Consider the following 20,269-nt stretch of genomic DNA (forward strand, 5'->3'; position numbering starts at 1 on the left):
TTAAGGATTTGAAGGGTAATTATTTTATATAAATGATATAATTTTTGTTAAATATAAATATTATATTAACAAAAAATATATAAGTACATTAATAAAAAATATTAAACTAGTCTTACATTATGTATATATTTTAGATTTAGTTTACATTCTTTAACTAAATCATGATAAATTTTATATTTTTAAAATTTAAAATTTTAATTTTTACATAATTTTTTATTAATTTACTTTTAATATTCTACATGTAATAATATACTTGTAATATTATCGAGAAATCTGAAAATTTTAAAATTAAAAATTAACCTGAACGATGTTTAAGACTAACGTTAACCTCACTAGTAATTCGACTCGGTTTATATTTCATCAGGAAAAAGCTCTTCTTTGAGTGAAGGAGCAATCCACTGTATCTGAATGTATGTAATATCCCATAGATCATCTTCCTCCTTACGTACCAAAATCCCAGTTTCCCGCATCTTCGTTATCATCTTCCTCAACAACTCCGGCACCACTTCCTGCAATTTCGTTTCCCCATATTCTCCCAAATCAGCTTTCATGCACGTATCCATCCTTCTCAATACCCCTAACCAAAACGTCCTAAACCCTGGATTCTCCATTATCTGATTCAAGTATTGTAAATACACATCCGTCAGCAGCTCCATTGACAGCTTTAAAGTCCCCTCCATGCTTCTCGTTTCCCTCTCCGCGTTTTCCCGTCGAGAATATTCTATCATCTTTTCATGTTGATCATCCACCATAGCAAATATAACAAGAGTAAAGCAGTTTATACATCTTGATGAAGATAGTTCCAGGTCTTCAGCTAGTTTAAACCCTCTACGAAGGGCCAATATTGCATGGTTTCTTATCTCTTCTCGACGTGCTAAGCTGGTTTTCCTTAAGGCTTCACCTAGTTTAACAAATAAACTCATTATAAAGTTGACGGATTCTATGCCTTTGGGGTTATCCTCGCTTGATGAAGTACTGGTATTGCTTGAAAAGCTGTAACTGTTGGTTTGATCAGAGGCGGTTGTATACCATTGGATTAACAGCTTCACTGAGTCTGACATTAGATCGAGGATCTTCAAGTTTTTCTCGAGAGGACTGTTTTTAAGAGCAACGAAACCAAATGCACAATCGATACAGTAAGCATAGTTTATCTTTGAGATATGGAAGGCATCGGACATTAACATGATTAAAGCTTCCACTGCTTGATCATAGGTTTCTGGGTGTCGACCAGTGATTGAAAGCAAATGAAGAACCGATTTCCATCCTAGTTGTGTCTGCAAATTTGCTGGGTATTCTGTCAGAATCTTGCTCACTGACTGTGTTATGTACTCACAACATGTGTCGAGGATTTCTTTATCTAATTTCCACATCAAATTTATGGACTTAAAAATGAGTTCCTCGGGTGTTTTATCGGCTTGGTATGAAGCCAGAAGCTTGAGGCAGACTTTGAAAAGGCCAATAATGCCTTTTTCTGCAAATGGGACAGGGGAAAATAAAGGGAATTGAGCAACTGCAAGTAAATAATCATTGTAAGAAGGCCAAAAAACTGGGAACCTGTGAAGGTTGGCTAAAGAGATGGCAATGATCAAATCCCAGCAGAATCCAACTGTTTCTTCTTCTTCAGTGGGTGTACTGAACTTTTGGCCTTTACCAGCTGCTGCAAATATCAAAGAACGCCCAAGGTTCATCAATGCCTCAACGGGTAACTGAAAGCTGTTGCCAAATATACTCCCGATTTGGCATTGTCTTATAATCTTCAAATTTTGCTCAAACTCGCTCATTCCCAGAGATATGGACTCTTCCATGCTATCTAGTGTTAGGAAATGTGAGAATCGACTAACCACACCAGCAGTGTTTTTAGAGAACTTAGAATCATGATTGGGGATTATGACTCCGGATTCGGATTTTGAACCTTCTGGTGCATCTGATGACGAAGTGACGTCGAATTCGATGACCGATTGAGGAAGTAGTCTAAGCCGTTTGAGTTTCAACAAGCAGTCGATGATGTTCCTCCAACCGCCTCGAAGCGACCTTCCAAAGTTGTTAGCTGTGGTGAAAAGCGCAAGTGTAGCCATTCTTGGTTTCATATCATTGCTGAACGCAAACAGGGTTTCTTCGGCCGATGCATACGGGTTCAAAAGCGTCGTAAATTTACAAAATGACGCGACAAGCTCGTCGAGCGTGTCGGCCAGCCCGTACTGAGCTATCCTAGCTAAAGAGATCAAACCTTCAATACATTCGTGTAGCATTTCATCTTCGTCTGCATGTTCAAAGAACGCCGAAAGAGCTGCAATCGTCGGGCCGGCAACGCAGGCAAACATATCTCTTCCCAATCGACGATCGAAATCACAAAGGATATACGGTTGCATTAATTTAGCTCGGTTCATCAACTCGATCCATCGGCTCGGGTTCATCTCTACCGGACCAGATTGACCGAAAAGCGTGATCGCATTATTCGAAATGGAATGAAAGAGCTCAGACAGGTACTCTCTAGGAAGATCTTGCCCACCATTAATTGCTCTATTGTTCCTTATAAACTCATCTTCCGTCATCTTCTTCTTCACTTGTGGATTATGTTGATCTGTATTAAGCATAATAAGAGAATAACAAAGAATAAACACCGAATCTTTCGTCACAAATATTTCCGATGATTGTTGATCAAAGAATCTCTCCGAGAAAGCTTCGAGTATTCTCTGAATCTTCTGTGACTCTCCGGGGAGTCTGAACGTTTCAAGATAAGTTCGTAAAGCAGAATCGAGAATCATGCCATGAAATTCAAAAGTTGCAGTGAATTCTTTAAGAACTTGAATGTGAAGTTCATCAGGGTCACCCAGATAATCACCGATCATGTTCTTATCCAGCCCCGGAGTGTATCGGAAAAAAAAGGCAAAAGCTTTAGGATTCGGTGGATCAGAAACCAATTGACAATGTTTCAGATACTCCAATCCTTTCTTTTCATCTCGACTGAAATGACTAGCAGCAATTAAAATCTTCCTTTTTTGAGCTTTCCTTACACGTATATATTCCACCCAAGTTTCTAAATCATCCTTGGGTTTCTCTACCCAAAAGGGTCTGTATTCTTTAATTTCAATAGGATATGGATCTGATGGGGTTGAATCTTCTTCTTTATCGATGTTTGTAGAAATGCTATGAATCATAATAATCAATCCTTCGAAAGCTTGGACTTGTAATGTCGAGGTTGGACCGTTCCCTGGAAAGGCTTGCTTGCATAGCAACTTCCCTACATCTTCGAAAATGTTTCTGCAAACCGGATCACAATCGTAATTTACATAAGCTTCGATTACAAACGTTGGTTGCCTGAAAAAATTTATAATTGCTTCCAATGCCACTTCCTGGAGCTGCAAAGAAACTCCTGGTGCGGCGATTCTCAACAATACAAACGAAAAGAAAGCCTCTAATTGAAGACGTATGAACCTGCAAAAAGGTAAAAAAATAACAATTATTTTTATTATAATTTGATATAATGTAAAATTTAATTTTCAATGTTTACATATTTGATTAAATCAGTAAAACTTAACCTTTAATCTTAAAAAAAATTTGAATTCTTTGTTGTTTTCTAATAAAAATACATTAAAATTTTAAATATGACAATTTGACCTTCATTTTTTATTATTATTTATAAATTTTATATTAGTTGATAAATAATGTAATATAAATATGAAATACATATTAACCAAGGATTAACAAAGCTAACATCATTCCATGGAAAAAGAAATAAAACCTGCGAAGAAAGTGATAGATATTCAAGACGGTGCTGCAAATCATGGAAAGAACAAGTGGGGTTGAACAAGTCCCGTAATGGATCAAATGGTGAAATAAATCATCTTGTACCATCCTCAAAAGCTTTGGGTGTTTCCCAATTTCATCACCGCTTAATTCTATAGCACAGTTTATCAAAACCAATGCGAAAAGTTGAACATCTTCATCGGCTGTGTGACAAATTGGTCCTTCAGTATTGTCCACAACTTCAACTACATTCAACAACGAACATAAGAACTGGAAAATATCTACGGCGCAACGTATTCCGTACCCCGAGTTTTCATCGATGTCGTCGGTATCAGATTCCGAGCTCTCCCCTTCGTTAACGTCGACATCGGGCAATCGCGAAAAGATGATCTGAATCAACTCGTGCATGGTATGCCTTGCCGTGCGTTGAAGCAGATCTCCCCTGGTTACTGATTGTTGAACGACCTGAAAACATGTATTCACAATGGTACAAACAGCCTGATCGGTGAGCAAAACCGATGCATTGTGTCTCATCGTCGCTGTTAAAACCTGTAAAATTTTCATCATTACAGCGTCTTCGGAAACAGGGTCTGTTTGTTCCAAGCGGCAGCTGGTGATCCCTGTAACGACGATGTTAATAGCGTCTTTGGCTCCTGGGGTTTTCTCATCGAAGATACCGAGTTTAAGAATCTTCAAAATAGCTGAAAGAGCAACCCCGGTGGCTGCTGCTGGGATACCATCGCTTTGAACAACGTCAAGGAAAGGGGAGAGATAAATGCAAGGATCAATGGTTCGCCATTCTTGATGAGGATTGAAGATGAAACCCCTTAATGATTTCAAGGATTGTTGGAGCGAAGAGTCAAAATAATCTTCTTGGGGTGAAATGAATTGAGATGTGGGATCGATCGGCCGCCGTATCACGGCTAGAACTGCCCCTACCTCGGTGTTCAACATGCAAGAGAGTCCCAGCTCTTTCCTCTTCGATTTCAGCATTTCTTTCTTCTTATAAAAAAAATGCCTAGGAATCTTAGTTTTTTTTTTCATGCATGGAATAATAATATTAGGGTGTGGGAGTCGAGTGTTTTTTTTTCCTCGTGTGATTAGTGAGAAAAACAGTAATTAAATGTAATTAACGTGAATGTGAAAGAAAGAAAATCATATCTCCAAAAAAATTGGAAGAAAGGTAGGCGGATTGTTTGCTAAACTTGAGGTTAATTAAATACTTTGTTAATTAACCGTCTTTAGTAAATTTATATGGTTAAGGGTGAATATTTGAAGACTTCTACCACTAATATCTCCTCCATTTGTTCAGTTTTATTGACTTAAAATTGTTTTTTTGTTTTTTTTTTTGAGAGAGAATTATAAGATGTAATAGATTGGACCCCAAAAAAATTACATTGATTAACCATTCGCTGGCATTCTAGACCATTTATTATGGAAATCAAATCAGAATGTCACAAACCAGATTATATTATTGGTGGATTGCTATAAAACCAGCTCCGGTGTTCATAATCACTCTGCTTATTTAGTGCCAGGGAGAATCATGAATGGGAGTAACAATGGACTTGATTTGCAGATACTGGTTAAGGGCATCCAAACCAAATTCCCTTCCAAAGCCACTCATCTTATATCCACCATAAGGGCAATCCACATCAAATGCTGTGTAACAATTGAGCCATATAATCCCCGCTCTGATGGATCTTGACACCGTGTTCGCCACGTTCAAGTTCTTGGTTATTACCCCTGCTGCTAGCCCATATGTTGTGTTGTTTGCTCTCTTTATTGCTTCTTCCATTGTTCTGAAAATTAATCAAACCACTCAATAATTTGAAAACTCCCAACAACAAACAATAGGAAAGAAAATTTACTTGAATTTCATCAATGACATCACAGGGCCAAAAATTTCTTCTTTTGCTATAGTCATGTCCTCCTGTTTGTGTGCACAAACAAAATTTACTCAATTGTTAAAGCAAACTTCCAAAAAGTAAATCTATTATAAAAATTGGATTAAATTAATTTTTTTATTATTAAATGAATCAAATCTAATTTTGCATTATTAAAAAATAAAGTTAATCCGTCCCTGTAATATAATATATGTACCTCAATAGCATAGTTATTTTCTAAGGAATTCACCTTAACATCAGTAAATATCGTAGGCTCAATGTAGAATCCCTTGCTGCCCAGCCGCTTGCCCCCTGTTAACAACGTAGCTCCTTCTCTTTTTCCATGCTCAATGTATGAGAGAATTTTCTCGAATTGCTTCTTATCGGTCTATGTCATTTGGTCAAACATTGCGTTAATTAAAGGAACTAGAATACATATATAAAATATATGTAAGTACTTGTACTCTTTATAAATTTAAAATTTAGTCTTTATACTTTTATTTTTAATAATTTAGTCCCTTTAATTTTTAGATTTCAAAATTCAAGTTCATTACAATGTTATTTTTTAGTTACATTGCTGCAGAGTGATTTTTTTTAACTTTAAAATGTCATACCAACCAATATAACAAAAAATATAATTGTATCAATAATTAAACACAATTTTGATATCGAAAAGTAAAAGAATTAAATTCATGAAAATAAAAGTACAGAAACTAAATTTAAATTTCAAATGTGTGAAAAATATAGAAATTTATGACATATTTTAACTTAAAAATAATAGTATAACTTATCCATTATCATTCTTACTTGGGGTCCTTGATTAACTCGAGGATCAAAAGGATCTCCAATCACCCATGCATTTGCCTTCTCTACCAACTTTTTTACAAAAGTTTGATAAATTCCTTCTTGAACATAAACACGAGAGCTTGCAACACAAATTTCCCCCTATGAAATTTAGAAAAAATGAGAAAAATTAGGCTGATAATGACATGCAATAAGAGCAACCCACACACACACACGCTTACTTTGTTGTAAAAGATGGCATTGAAAGCAATATTTACAGCCTGATCAATATCAGCATCTTCAAATATTAATAGAGGTGATTTTCCACCCAACTCCAATGACACTGGTTTCAGATTGCTTGCTGCTGCTGCTGCCATTATCTTACGTCCAACTTCAGTAGACCCCGTAAAAGTCACCTACAAAACCCACCCAACATAACAATATTTCTTCATAAATTAATGTGTGTTTAGTTAAGTTTCTCATCCTAAACATGAAACTAAAGTCTCACTTTATCAATGTCCATATGAGAGCTAATGGCAGCTCCCGCAGTCTCTCCAAATCCAGTTACAACATTCAGCACTCCGTCAGGGAGGCCAGCCTGAAATCAATAAAAAACCATTTAATCATTTTAAAAGGGTTTTAAACGAATTATCTAAAGCTTAATTACCAGTTTAGCGAGATAAGCATAATAAAGAGCCGAGAGAGGAGTCTGCTCAGCAGGTTTGACGACCATGCTGCAGCCTGCGGCTAATGCCGGGCTAGCTTTCATGAAAAACATGATAGCGGGAAAGTTCCAGGGAATTATACTTCCGACTACTCCAATGGGTTCCCTCAGAGTGTAGCCCTGAAATCCTTTGGACAATTTTAACACTGTTCCATGGATTTTATCGGCTGCACCTGCATAGTAACGAAGATTCCTTGCTGCACCTGGGATGTCCATGGCCTTACAATGAGAGAACAGCTTGCCCCCATTGATGGCATCCAGTGCGGCTAATTCTTCTACGTTTTTTTCAATTAGATCAGCGAACTTCATCATGATCATGCCCCGCTCCTGATATCCAATTTAAGGGAAATTTTTCAAAAGAAGAATATGCCAAGTAAAGAAGTATAGCAAGCAAAATGGCAATATTTAGCCTTCCATCTTTTGGCATAAGAATTTGTATATATATATATTATTATTCTCTTGGTAAATAAAGAGGCTAAGCCTTAAACAGCAGTTAATCAAATTGATTAAGTTGAATGAATTTGAACAGTCTAGTAGTGATTTAATTAACATGCATGAATATATTTATTTAAAATGCGTGAATGTAATAGATTATATTAAAATACATGTATAATATGATCGATGTGAGTGAACAAATAAAAGAAAATTTTCATTCCATTACCATCTCTAAATTCTATCCAACAGCTTCCAACAATATATTTTGATTTTTTATTCATATATTTTGAATCTTTGATGCATACATAATTACCCTTCCTTTATGAACAACTATACCTACGTAACCTAATGCAGTATTTAGACAATAACATATCACAAGTAAAATTTACAGTTACAGTTAAACAAATTTCATTAAAATACATAATAACAACACGTTCATCATGAAAGGTAACATTAATCATCGAAATAATTAAATAAATTAATAAAACCGACACCATATCCAACTAATTAATTCAAGAAACTCATATAAAGATATGAAAATGAAGTTGAATATGTTAAGATGTCATCATCAATCCGAAAAGCAAAAATTACATAACTGTGTATACTATGACGTGTTGAAATACTAATCTTAAATATACCCTCTAATTAAATGCCTATAATTTTAAATATACCCTCGAATTAAATGCCTATAATTAGGGTTGGGAAGCGGGACCTCATAAATTTAAAAGGTTAAAATTAAATTAAATATATTTTTTAAATTAAAATTTTAAGGTACAAAAATTTCCATCTAGTGGAATCGATAATCATCCATTGCAATATATCGAGATAAATAATTGAATACCTTATCAAATAAAAAAGTTTCACTTGTTAATCTAGATAATAATCTTTTTTTCTTTTTATAGACTTCAACTAATACATTGTATTAAGAGTGCTGTATTCCCGCGATTTATCAGTAAAACACACACAAAGGAAGTGGTTAAAAATAGCTGAACTATTGGCTTAACTGATGGACCATTTGGTTTTTATTTAAAACAACCGAATAGAAACACCGACTCCGTGACTAGTATGTAGTAACTACTGAGGCTAATAAGCTGCCAAAAGGAGTTTCGTTTTTTTTAAAATATCGACAGATTATAGATACAAGATTTGAAAATTAGCTTGTTGAATAAGAAAATATATGTATATAATATATATGATTGATTTGAACGCATAGCAAAAGGATTTAGAAGAAGAGAAAAAGTAACTAGTAAAACGTACTGAGCCGGACATGCGAGGCCAAGGGCCATGGTCAAAAGCTTGACGGGCAGCCTTCACAGCCAAATCAATATCCTCTTTATCTCCTTCTGAAACTCGTGTTATCGCTTCCCCTGTTCTTGGATCAATGGCCTCAAACGTTTTCCCTGTAGCAATCAAATCATTCAAATTTAAAAGTAAAAAGGAAATCAAATGAGTTCACTTATCTATCAGAGAAAGGGAGGGAGGGAAAAAAAGAACAGACATGGAAATGGAACGAAAGATACCAGAAACGGAATCCACAAACTTGCCATTGATGAAGAGCTTGGTGAATTTTATTGGCGGAATCTTAAAAACAGATTCAGAGGCTTTGGAACTTCCGTTGTATTCGCTGGCCATTTCTAATTTCTCCGTCTCTGCCTTTCTCGTACTGGTTTATCTAAAGGAACAAGAAGAGCTGACGAGGCCTTTATTTTATTTACTTTTATTTTCTCGCTTTTTGATAACTTAGAGCTCGTTTTATCTTCGTCTGGCAATGAGTTGAGCTAGCTCATCCCCCCGTAGTCTGTATTTAAAGCCAAAATTTTGCCACTTTATTTAAAATAAAAACCTTGTTATTCTTTTTACCTTACACTAACTGAATTAAATAATTTAAATTTTACTTTTCAAGAAATTAATCAATATTATTTTATTTTTAAATATTTTATAAAAATATTTAAATAAAATAACTAAAATTTCTACTTAAATTAAATTATATGTCTAAAGATAAAACTCAAAATAGTGAAATTTTGTATATAAACCACTCCACTATAAATTAATTAATACTTTTTATAAATAATTTTCTAAGTAATTATTTAGTACATTGATATTGAATTTTTTTATTTCACAAGCGAAATTAATTTTTAACTATAAGTTCTTTTTATCTTTTAAATACAATTTAAAGACACGTGACAAAATCTTAATAGTGCTTGCATAGTTAAAAATTTCACCTCTAGTATACCAAATAATTTTCACCTACATGTATAAATATAAAATGAAAATTTTTAATTCCACAAATAAACTTCAAATATCCACACGTCTTGTATTTTTAAAAATAAAATTATTTGTTTGTTTTAATATACATTAAAGAGATAGGTACCACCCATTTAGGCTTAGTTTGGATGGGCGGTGTGTTTACCTCTGGTGAGGTTAAAAAGCAATGATGGCGGTGAGATTAATTCTTGTAGCGATGAGATTAGCAACAATGGTGGAGTGTGTGTTTGAATTCAAACGTGGTATAGCGATGAAGTGAGAATAAAAATAACTATTAAGGACATCGATTAGAATTGATATATAATAGAAGTTTTTAAATTATTTTACTTTTTAAAATTATTAAAATATGTGAATTTATAAATTCATTTAATAAAATATTAAATGTATCTTCCAATATTTTATTATAAATATTTTAATGAATTATATAATCAATTTAAATTATTTATTAGATAAAATGATCATTATTTTAATTTTTATAGTTAAATATTCTTTTATAACAATGATAAATATTATTTTCACAAATAGTAACATTATACTTGAATTAAATTTTGAAGTATCTAAAAGGATAAAATGGTAAAATAATAAATAAAAGTAAGGGTATTTTTGTGCGTTAAAAATACCTACTACCCCACTGCCTTCAATTGCTGCTAAAACCTCCAGCTTCTTTTCAGCATAGCAGTGTGGTTGAAATCAACTTTCACTGCACTGTGTTGCTGAACCAAGCAACATATCAGTGAAGTTGCTACCCCAATTACACCTCGTTGATGTTAAAAGCCAAACCAAAAGAGCCCTTAATTGGGTTTGTGAATTTTTTTAAAAAATAGACACTTGTAGAGTTAAAATTTGTTATCTACAATATATTAAATGCTTTCATTTCTGTTTTTGTAGTAAGGAAAATACATAAGGCAAGAGATTTCGTGGGTTAAAAATATTAACTTGGATGATTAATTTTTATAAAGTAAAATAAAAATTATTAGGATCTTTTCTCCTTTGAATATTTTGATAAATAATATAAGAATCTCTAAATCAAAAGATTTGTAATCCATAAAAGGCAATCCAAACATTCTTCAATTATTATAAATATAGAAATATAAAGTTTATATGTGAAATATTTATTGGGTTAAAAGATGGTGATGCTGACAGGTGTTGTGAGAGAGAGGAGGGAAGGGGAAGGATTTTTTTTTATATAAATTTATTTTTTATTATGTGTCAATCTTTGGTTGAAGACTTTTTATATAAAATATAAATATATTTGTAGTTTAAAACTTAAATATGTTCATATTATTTTTATTTGTTTCACCTTTGATTGTGGGTGTTTCATGTGACTAGTACATATATATGACTTATATCAATGTTATTGGTAAAAGTATGAGTGAAGCGAATGCAGTTTGGGGTTGATTGCATTTCTAACTCCTATATTGAAAAACTAAGTCAATTTGCTTTTATATATTTTAAAATATATAAATTAATTATATAATATTTTTTAAAAGTGATTAATAATATCAACTATGTCATCATTTAATAGATAAAATTTATTGAAAGAATTAATTTACACATTTTAAAATATATAATAATTAATTTATTCATTTTTCAATAGAGGGTCAATGCAAGTTATCCCTAAAAAGGAGCTTCCTAGTATTTTTACCTTATGCTATATTTAAGTTTTTTGTTTTTTTATATAAGATATATAGAAAAAATAATTTAAACTTAAAAAATCACCCAAAATGAGAGTTGAGAGATTTCCATAATCTTAAAAATTAAAAATTAAGAATATATATTTTACACGTTTTTTTCCATCCAACATGGAAAAGTGTCTGGTTTTAATGGCATCATGTTGCATGTGTTATGTTATAAAGACAGGTAAGAAAAAAGGTAAGAGCTGCTCTTAATTAAAAAAAAAAATGTAGAAGATTCAGTTATTATATAAGAAAATTGTAGAATTCCGTGACACTTACAACATTCAGAACAGTAATAAAGTCTAAAAAGTGTTACCTCTAAAGAAAATAGTGAAAAGATAATAACCACAAAAGTCACAGTCAAAAGATTACAAACTCGTGCAAATCGTTTTCGTGATGCACGACTCAGTTTTGGCAAAACAAAATATTTGTATAAGATTTCTATATATTTTCTGAAATATTTCATTTTTCTGTAAAATTTTATATCAAATTAAGTTGTTTATATTTAAATGAATATGCTAAAAGTAGAAATTGATAGTTATATGTTTATTTAAGGCGAAGATAAAAAATTTTTAGGAAAACTGAAATGAAATTTTAATAATTTATATCTTTATAAAATTTAAAAGATTAAAATAAATTTCTATAATTTTAAAAAATTAAAATATAATTTTATTTTTATTATTTTAAAATTTTAAAATTTTTAAAAATTAAAACAATAATTTTTATTTTAAATAGCCGCCCTCTTTAATGTCCATAATCTGGTCATTGAGTTGATTTCCGATTCGCCTCTGGACCAAGACTTTGATAACCTTAATTTCAACATACACATTTACCAATCTCCTATTTGTCGCTTTAGCTTTTTGGATCTCTCTTTTTAAAAAATTTTAAAAAAATATATGTTTCGATGTATTACATTTATTAAACTAAAAAATTAAGAAATGACATTTATGAGGCAAACATAAATTATTTTTTATTACATCCTAAGAGTTTTCTATCACGTATCTTTGAAGTTTTAAAAGTGCTACAAAATAATTTTATTTTCAGAATTAAATACTAATTATAGGGTTTAGTATTTAAGTCTGCGAGGAGTTAGTTTCGCTCTTTTTAGGTGTTTTTTCTTAAAATATAAACAGTGGGATCACTAATATTAATATGCACCATTCCAGGAATAATGAAATAGAAGCCTGGAATCATCGAGGTATTACTAATATCGGCTGGAATCATCGAGGTGAAATTACTAATATCGTCAATAAATATTAAAATATTAAATGATATCTGAAGCTGTCAAAATGTCACGTTCTATTCCAGAAATCGAATTTTATTTGTTTAAAATTCCTAAAAAGTCCTCGTTTTATAAGGGCTGGTGACACCCTTTTGAAATCAAGATATATTTTTATTTTCATTAAAATATTTTTTTTATAAGTAGTGTTATAACCATCTATTCTCGTAAATTTTCATCTTATTTTCGTAGTTATTTTATTTAACATTATTGACGTAAGAAACTGAAAATTTATATATAAAAATATTTTTTTTCTCCCACCCACTTTATCAATGTGACAAAATTCTGTTTTACTTGCAGATCAACAGATTGCTAATGTAGAAAACGGGAAAAATTGGATTTAGAGATACTTTTTGTTTTCTATCCTATTTTAAACTTGAACAAAAGGGGAAGAGAATCACGCCATCGTATTATGTATTATTTGTCACATAAGGTTACTCAGAAAGCTAAATATGGCAAACTATATGATCACAATAATTCTTCACGTGCCCTGGAATATCTGGTTAATTTCCATGGCTTTTTCTCAAATTAAAATTTGAATTATATTCATCCGCATGAAACTAGGGTTGGTTACGGGCTTAAATTATTTTCATACCCTTCTAAAAATTACCAAAAATAACATAAGAAAAACCCAGTTGTGGGTATTAGTTAAAGTACCTAACAAGTCCTTATATTATAAGAACTGAATTATATTAGTCCTTTATTACTAAACAGGTTAAAAAGAATTTAAGTCTATCTAAATTGTAATAGAGTTAACATTTACTGTATAAAATTTATCTTAAAAATTATTTGTTCCAATTACAATTCAATTTCAAATAGAATGTTCCATTTACAAAACCATAAAAACTTTAAAAATCTATTCCTATCTGGCCTTATTTGAGATTAAACCGATCCATTTAATAAAGAAAAAGGACTAATTTGATCAAGTCCCTACAATAGAGGGACCTCCGACTTTGTATTCTAGTATAAAATAATAGCGACAAATTTCAGCATTCATTGTAAACGCTACTCGGGGAAAATTAAAAATTCTTCCCTAGTCCCTTGTCATATAGCTGATATTACAACCAATGAAGTTTTTTGTCAAGCTGAAAGCCCAACAACATAAAACAGTCTCTGATGCTAGATATGATCAACAAATTTAACATCCTCAGGGCTGCCCACTTCACACAGACAAACTTGGTAGGGTTTTAACAAAGCCATTGCGATTAGCATTGTCTCGACTGGCTTTGCCCAGTACAAGCTTTTTCTTTTTTTTCTATATCATTTGGTAATATATTGTCTGCTCATCTCTTAGCAAGTTAAAAGCTATATTGTGAAATTATCATAAGATAGCCATTTTAAGAAAAACCCTTCTCAGGTATTGTATACTAAAGGGGTATTAGAGGCTGAGATGGCAACAGAATAAACAAACACGATGTAATTTATGCTTGATAGACGAGGATTCGAGCAAAATCAAAAAGATAAGATGGAAGGAAACTTTTGATTCAAAGCATTAAGTATTAGCTGGACAAAATGCGCAATCAGATGGAATCTTTACAAGACTCATCAACAGTTATTAATTTCAAGGCCTTGAATAATAGACCGGGATAGTTTACCTGCCTTTTTAACTTGTAAACTGCAGTTGCTTCTTCCGAATACCAAACTTCAGGACACTGTCCTCCCATAGCAAATGGATGAAATATACAGATTTTTCAACCATTTATCCTGAAAAACAGATAAGTGGGATAAATCAACTATTTAATTACATTCCTCGTGAGTTAACATCTAAGAATCATTTTATTGTATAAAATAATACTACTAGCAGGCAATCTTCAGCCTTGCTAAAATCATGCAAAATTAGATTACCTTTACATGGGTACTAGGAAAAGCAGATGTACGCAAAGTTTCTTGCATTACATCTTGTGATTTTCTCTTGGACGCACTAAGTATGAATGCAGCTTGATCCTCTGTAGCAGCTGCTGCGGTAATCCGATATCCTTTTTCCCATCTTCTATGAATCCCCTCACTTGGATAAAGGAAATCGAGTTCAACAACCTAGTCAGCAAGTGCAAAAAGATGTAAGTGATTGCTTCAGTATCATATAATTGAGTATTATACAGCTGGAATTAGGCAACCTGAGTAGGATAGCCTGCATTACGGGACATGACAATGCCCCATTTGCTGCCTGCAGCGGTCATTGAGGTCACAGAGAAGCCTTCTTTCCACTTCTTATTAATCCATTTGAAAGGAAATACGTCACTAACTTTGTAGGACTGTTGCGTGTAGGGTGTACCTTTAGTAGCAGTAAGGAGAAAACAACATTGAACTTCGCAACATCAATTTCCAGGTAAAGTTCATGGGAAGTGATCTACTAACAAGATAATCATAACAGGAGAATGTCTATTTTTCCTAATCAAAGAACTTAGCATGAGCTGAACTACAAGACTACAACAATCAGATGTTATAGTCCCAAAGGCTTGACAGTTTGGTAAAACTTTCCACACTATATATACAACAGCCCACCGTTTTAGATAATGTTTTTTTTTTTATCCAAATATTTATGTTCACCAAATAAAATAAGGCAAACATGAAATTACCCTTTGACATTACAACCAGTGCACTGCCATTGCAAGCACCAGCAACTGAAGTAATGTAGTAATTCTTCTCCCATTGTTCCATTATCCATTCCTGATCATATAGTCAGTAAGAAGCCTGAGACTTCAGTAATAAGAATGATTGAAACTGAAAAGCTGAGAGCTGAGAACCAGTTAGTTCTACCTTATGCAAAAAGACAGGAGATAACTCATAAACCTGAGATGTGAAACCTGTCCCTGCATCCATAACAATGGCCCACAGATTCAATGATGAAGCTACACAGCTAATATACAAGCCATCTTCTTTTCCTTTCTCCACATGTTGCTGGAGTCTTGAATCTATAACATTGTAGTGATACCTGCAATTAGTATTGCAAGTATTGATAAAAAAGGATGAAGAATCTAATACCAAAAGTTGCAGGAGATACCAAATTCCAAAATGAAACAGCAATGATTGGCTTTTCATGACCACCTTACTTACTTATTCCTTCTTCATCTTTTTTTTTTTTTTTTTTTTTTAACTGGAGGTAAGATGGATTTCCACCATTGCCCCATTCAGGTTATCAGTGAAGCATATGAAACAGCCAAAATACACATGCGCTTGTGGACACAGTTAAAGGATAATCTTACACAAGATGCAAGATCATTGGTTTGGAATAGAATTTTCACCTCTGTTTCATTGGATTTCTGGAACTATATACTGTGATCCACTGAGAAGCAGGAGAACCTAGCCGAAGTTTCTTCCTAAGCTGCTCACCATCTTCCAGCTCAAAAAGTGCTCTTCCCCTTTTTTGACCCAGCTGATGCATTGAGGTTCATCAACAAATACTAAAGTTAAAAAATCCAAACATTTTTGGTTTAAAGAGAAGGTATTGGCACAAGTTAAAATCCCAATTCCCAGGTAACCACCTTAATAGCTCCATCAATTTGGATAGGACGTATTGATGAATTGAAATCAATGCTATTATGGAAAAGAGAAATAAGCTTTGAGTAATTTGGTTCTTCATCAAATTTCATGTTGGTCACAATCTCAAGAAATTGTTGAAAAGGAGGAGGGCACAAGTAACAAAGCATCTCAGGAGAAGTTGCCATCTTCTTCTTACAAACAAGAAATCCTTTGTTCTCCCCCTGCAGCCCCGTAATACATCAAAGCATAACACATTAATGACAAAGGACAGCAATTAGGCTACAAAGTTCTGATTGCAAATACAAACGTTTGAACAAACTTACAATGTAACCTTGCCAGGGAAGTTTTCCTCTAAGTAAAAATATTAGTGTATAAGCCAATGACTCAAGGTCATCCCTTCGACTGCCTGTCCTACCCAAATGAGCATGCACACTTGCATAACGTACAGTTCCCCTAAAACAGAAGGAATAATAATAAATTCAAAATCTCAATCTAAACAATTAAATTCTTGTCATCCTTCAGTCGAATAAGACCAGGCAAGTAAGCTGGGAAAATTATGCTAGCTACTTAATGAAGTCTGTAAACATACATCTCTGTACAAATAATAAATAGATAAAATAGGGTCATACTCCTAACATAACAAAAGTCAGTTACCTAAACACATCAGGCTTTTGGTCATAATCTACATGACGTCCAGAAGCTGCCTCCTTCCACCTCGAAGCTGAAAAGAACCAAAAATTATAGGCCACTCTACAAATGGTATGTTATAGAATAGGAAAGCACCTCCATCAAATTATAGGAAAGCAACTATACCCAAACCCAGATCAACTAAATACAACTTCTTCTCATTTGAGGTCCCAGGCTGACCAAGCAAAAAGTTCTCAGGCTTAACATCTCCATGTACAAAGCTGAAGTAGAGAAAAGAAATGTGGGCAAATTACAAGTAAAAAATGTGAGTAAATAAAATGGAATGCAACAACTTCAAAGTACCCTTTGTGATGGAGCTGCTCTAAAATTGATATTGCCTCAACTGCTATACAAGCAACCATATCTTCTGTAAGCCTATATCAAGAGCAAAAACAACAAGATATAGTGGCATCAATGTGTTAGTTAAAAAAATAAAATTAAAAGCATAAAATTTTAAGAAAACTGATAATAAAGTAAAAATGAAAAATAACTTAAGAGAATAATGGTCCCATACATCTGATTGTTTGAGTTCCAAACATCCCATAAACTTGGACCAAGCATATCCATAACCTAGTCACAAGATTCACAGAAACATCAATAAAGACTCCATTTCTTGGTTTTTTCCCCTTTTTCCAAAATACAACAGTGGATTTGAAGCTCTTTACTAAGAAACTCACGAGTATGTAGTAGTCCCCTAGTTGACCCTTGTAATGAACCGATGGAAGTCCATAGCAGCCATTAAGAGAGCTGAACGATAATTTTGAGAAAGTAAAATAAATTAGGTCACAAAATTTGAAGTTCAAATGACTGCAAGGGCCAAAGTTTGCATACCTGTATACTTGCCACTCATAAGGAGGACCAGAACTACATCCCTTACCATTTCGATGCTCAAATTTCAAAGCAACCTGCAAAATAAAGTAGGATAATGGCATTAACAACAGATTTGACTTCCTGTGAATTTTGTTTGGGTTCACTGGAATAGCAAGTGAAAGAGAACCTCAAAGGCATCAGCACCAGTGCATCCTATGGCACTAGTGATCCTTCTTCCAACATAAACTTGTCCAAAACCACCTTTACCCAACTTTCTATCCAACATGTACACAGGAGAGTTACCAAATTGTACCTGCCGAAGGAGAAGCAGATTTCACATCAGTATAAATAACTTGAAAAGTCAATTTGGAGATGATAAATATAAGTGAATTGGTCAGCGATTTCTTTTTCATGATAAGGGAAAGTAGGAACAGTTGAAGTGATTGCGTAGGCCTATCTGGTCATTTACCTCCAACAGTTTGACATCTGCACCCACTAACATGAGACTCTCATCCACTATTGTTCTAGTATAAGAAAAGTAAATTAATGGCCCCATAAGTCAGCTTACTATCGAAGAAAATTTGTACCCTTTCAGGAAGTGGACTAGTGCTTCCTTCTTCCTCAACAGCAACCAATCTTTCAGCAGTTTTCTCAACCGGGTGCTTCACTGGCAAGTTTAATCCACTGCAACCCCTGCCACAAGCACCAGGGCCAACAAGCACTGCATTGTCATCCTGGTTCATTGCTCTGCGTCCTCTACCTCGACCTCGACCTCTATTAGCTGATTATAGATTCATATTATACAAGGAAACATCGGTAACCTCAAATTGGATTGATTATAAACAAAGAGATTTGAAGACATGAAACCAAAAAGGTTATTACCACCACCACGCTGAGCAGTTGTAGCTAAGACAGCAGGGGTCTCCTGGTTGTCATTGATCCTCTTTGATCGTCGAATTCCCCCTTTCAAATCTGGCATCCTTTTCTAAGAAAAAAGAGAGAGTAAAAGCTCCTATCAACCATTTTCATGATATTTTATTTTATCATCATACACAATCCCAGAACTTGGCAATTCATAACATATATACCAGTAAAATTCAATCAATTTCAAATTTATTGCAACCTAAAAAATTCTATTTCAACAATTATACATCAAAGCTCAAGTTATAAGTAACAATAGTTGAATCACATGCTTAAAACATCAAATCGTAAGCATGAACCGTAATCTAAGAAAAAATCGACTGCAATTTCAGATTCATCCAAAGTTGCAAAACCAACACTCTGATCATCATCAAAAAAGAAAACCCGGAAATTGCCACTGATCTTTTATATAGGGTAGAAACCCAATTACTAAATATTGAATCCAAATCAGTTCAAACACAAATATATCATCCACAACCAAAAGAACATACAGAAAACAGTTTAAAACTTTCCCAATTTAAAGAAAAAGTTAAAAACTTTAACAAATTTCAGCATCCGCCGTAAACAAAAGCCTGATCACACCAACATGAATTTGATTACTTGTAAATCAAACGATCATCCAAAAAACCGATTCCAAAAAACAAAAAAGAACATGTACAATTTTCTAACAAAAAAAAAAACATTAATGAAACCCAGAAAGCGATTCCCATAAAACAATGCACGAAATGAACAAAAACATTAAAACATACACAAACCGATTTGCCTCTTTTACTGGGTTTTTGTTTGATCTATTTTTTATTGCTTTTGTTACAACAAAGCTCAAAGATGATAAAAAAACGTTGGGAATATGATATATATATATATATATATATATATACCTTTTATTCGAAGAAGAAGAAAATGAAACGACGCAAACCAATCATGTGCTTCAAAAAGTTAGGTTCTTGAAAGAACATGAAAAATATGAAGTGTTAATTGAGAAAAAATAATACGATCGAAGGGAAAAACAATGTGTCATGGCTGTGGATGGCAGAGAGGAAGTTAGGAACGAAATTGGGAATTTGGAAGATTTGAGCCCTAAATCTCAACACCTGACTTTGCTACGACTTAGCTACGTAGGATCCCATTAAGGAGTTTCGTGGAATTATTATTATTTAAAATGGATTTTCATTTTTTTATTTTAAATAATTAATATTTTTGGGGTCAATAATATTAAATATTGTTATGTCTTATACCAAAATTCATGAGAAATTTAATTTTTTTTATTTTTATTTTTAGTTTACTAGAACTTAGATAACCCATCTCGGTCACTTTTTCACGTGCACATTTGCTATAATTTTATTTTATAAATTACTTTTTTCATTTAATTTTTTAAAATTTCCATGATTTAAAATTATTAATTATTTTTATCTTTTTATTTTATTTTATTTTATCAATTTTAAATTAACTTCAATATACAACCAATATGGATTTAGCTTATTAGCGAATTTTGGATTGAAAATTTTGTGATTCTAAATTTAAGTCTTCTTAGATATTGTTATTTTTATTTTTATTTAAAATTAATATATTTTAATTCCCA

General features: G+C 32.9%; 3 protein-coding genes across 8 annotated transcripts; all 3 read right to left on the bottom strand.

Moving 5' to 3' along the window:
- Positions 1-205: 205 nt before the first annotated feature.
- LOC108455395 (ARF guanine-nucleotide exchange factor GNL2) lies at positions 206-4,834 on the bottom strand. Its single transcript, XM_017753955.2, has 2 exons — positions 3,743-4,834; positions 206-3,435 (listed from the first exon to the last, which is right to left on the bottom strand). Exons 1-2 carry the CDS (start codon positions 4,789-4,791, stop codon positions 351-353), a joined length of 4,134 nt encoding a protein of 1,377 aa, XP_017609444.2. The 5' UTR covers positions 4,792-4,834; the 3' UTR covers positions 206-350.
- A 272-nt stretch (positions 4,835-5,106) lies between these two features.
- LOC108454848 (aldehyde dehydrogenase family 2 member C4-like) lies at positions 5,107-9,388 on the bottom strand. The gene is made up of 9 exons (XM_017753447.2): positions 9,093-9,388; positions 8,830-8,972; positions 7,081-7,464; positions 6,922-7,011; positions 6,656-6,829; positions 6,438-6,575; positions 5,881-6,018; positions 5,616-5,677; positions 5,107-5,546 (listed from the first exon to the last, which is right to left on the bottom strand). Exons 1-9 carry the CDS (start codon positions 9,202-9,204, stop codon positions 5,273-5,275), a joined length of 1,515 nt encoding a protein of 504 aa, XP_017608936.1. The 5' UTR covers positions 9,205-9,388; the 3' UTR covers positions 5,107-5,272.
- Positions 9,389-14,233: 4,845 nt separating this feature from the next.
- LOC108457211 (casein kinase 1-like protein HD16) lies at positions 14,234-19,814 on the bottom strand. 6 transcript variants are annotated; one of them, XM_053028280.1, is made up of 18 exons: positions 19,570-19,814; positions 18,652-18,751; positions 18,357-18,550; positions 17,957-18,082; positions 17,791-17,864; positions 17,637-17,706; positions 17,474-17,529; positions 17,263-17,334; positions 17,086-17,180; positions 16,927-16,993; positions 16,596-16,725; positions 16,275-16,493; positions 16,035-16,165; positions 15,550-15,724; positions 15,369-15,459; positions 14,907-15,064; positions 14,638-14,826; positions 14,234-14,496 (listed from the first exon to the last, which is right to left on the bottom strand). In XM_053028280.1, exons 2-18 carry the CDS (start codon positions 18,746-18,748, stop codon positions 14,437-14,439), a joined length of 2,004 nt encoding a protein of 667 aa, XP_052884240.1. In that variant the 5' UTR covers positions 18,749-18,751; positions 19,570-19,814; the 3' UTR covers positions 14,234-14,436. The 6 variants fall into 6 exon arrangements, with proteins under 6 accessions (XP_052884240.1, XP_052884238.1, XP_017611629.1 ...); XM_053028278.1 differs by having other exon boundaries at positions 18,652-18,756; XM_017756140.2 differs by lacking the exon at positions 19,570-19,814 and adding an exon at positions 19,440-19,561 and having other exon boundaries at positions 18,652-18,749.
- Positions 19,815-20,269: the final 455 nt, after the last annotated feature.

This window comes from Gossypium arboreum, chromosome 5, assembly GCF_025698485.1.
Source record: "Gossypium arboreum isolate Shixiya-1 chromosome 5, ASM2569848v2, whole genome shotgun sequence".
Lineage (NCBI taxonomy): Eukaryota > Viridiplantae > Streptophyta > Magnoliopsida > Malvales > Malvaceae > Gossypium > Gossypium arboreum.

Coding starts and splice junctions, on each gene's coding strand:
- LOC108455395 (XM_017753955.2), bottom strand. CDS start 4,791: ATGAAAAAAAAAACTAAGATTCCTAGGCATTTTTTTTATAAGAAGAAA. Junction 3,436..3,742: donor ATCTATCACTTTCTTCGCAG/GTTTTATTTCTT, acceptor ACCTTTTTGCAG/GTTCATACGTCTTCAATTAG.
- LOC108454848 (XM_017753447.2), bottom strand. CDS start 9,204: ATGGCCAGCGAATACAACGGAAGTTCCAAAGCCTCTGAATCTGTTTTT. Junction 6,576..6,655: donor ATGCCATCTTTTACAACAAA/GTAAGCGTGTGT, acceptor TAAATTTCATAG/GGGGAAATTTGTGTTGCAAG. Junction 6,019..6,437: donor GAGTTAATCAAGGACCCCAA/GTAAGAATGATA, acceptor CAAATGACATAG/ACCGATAAGAAGCAATTCGA.
- LOC108457211 (XM_053028280.1), bottom strand. CDS start 18,748: ATGCCAGATTTGAAAGGGGGAATTCGACGATCAAAGAGGATCAATGAC. Junction 16,494..16,595: donor TTCCCTGGCAAGGTTACATT/GTAAGTTTGTTC, acceptor ACGGGGCTGCAG/GGGGAGAACAAAGGATTTCT. Junction 15,725..16,034: donor AGAAATCCAATGAAACAGAG/GTGAAAATTCTA, acceptor TACTAATTGCAG/GTATCACTACAATGTTATAG.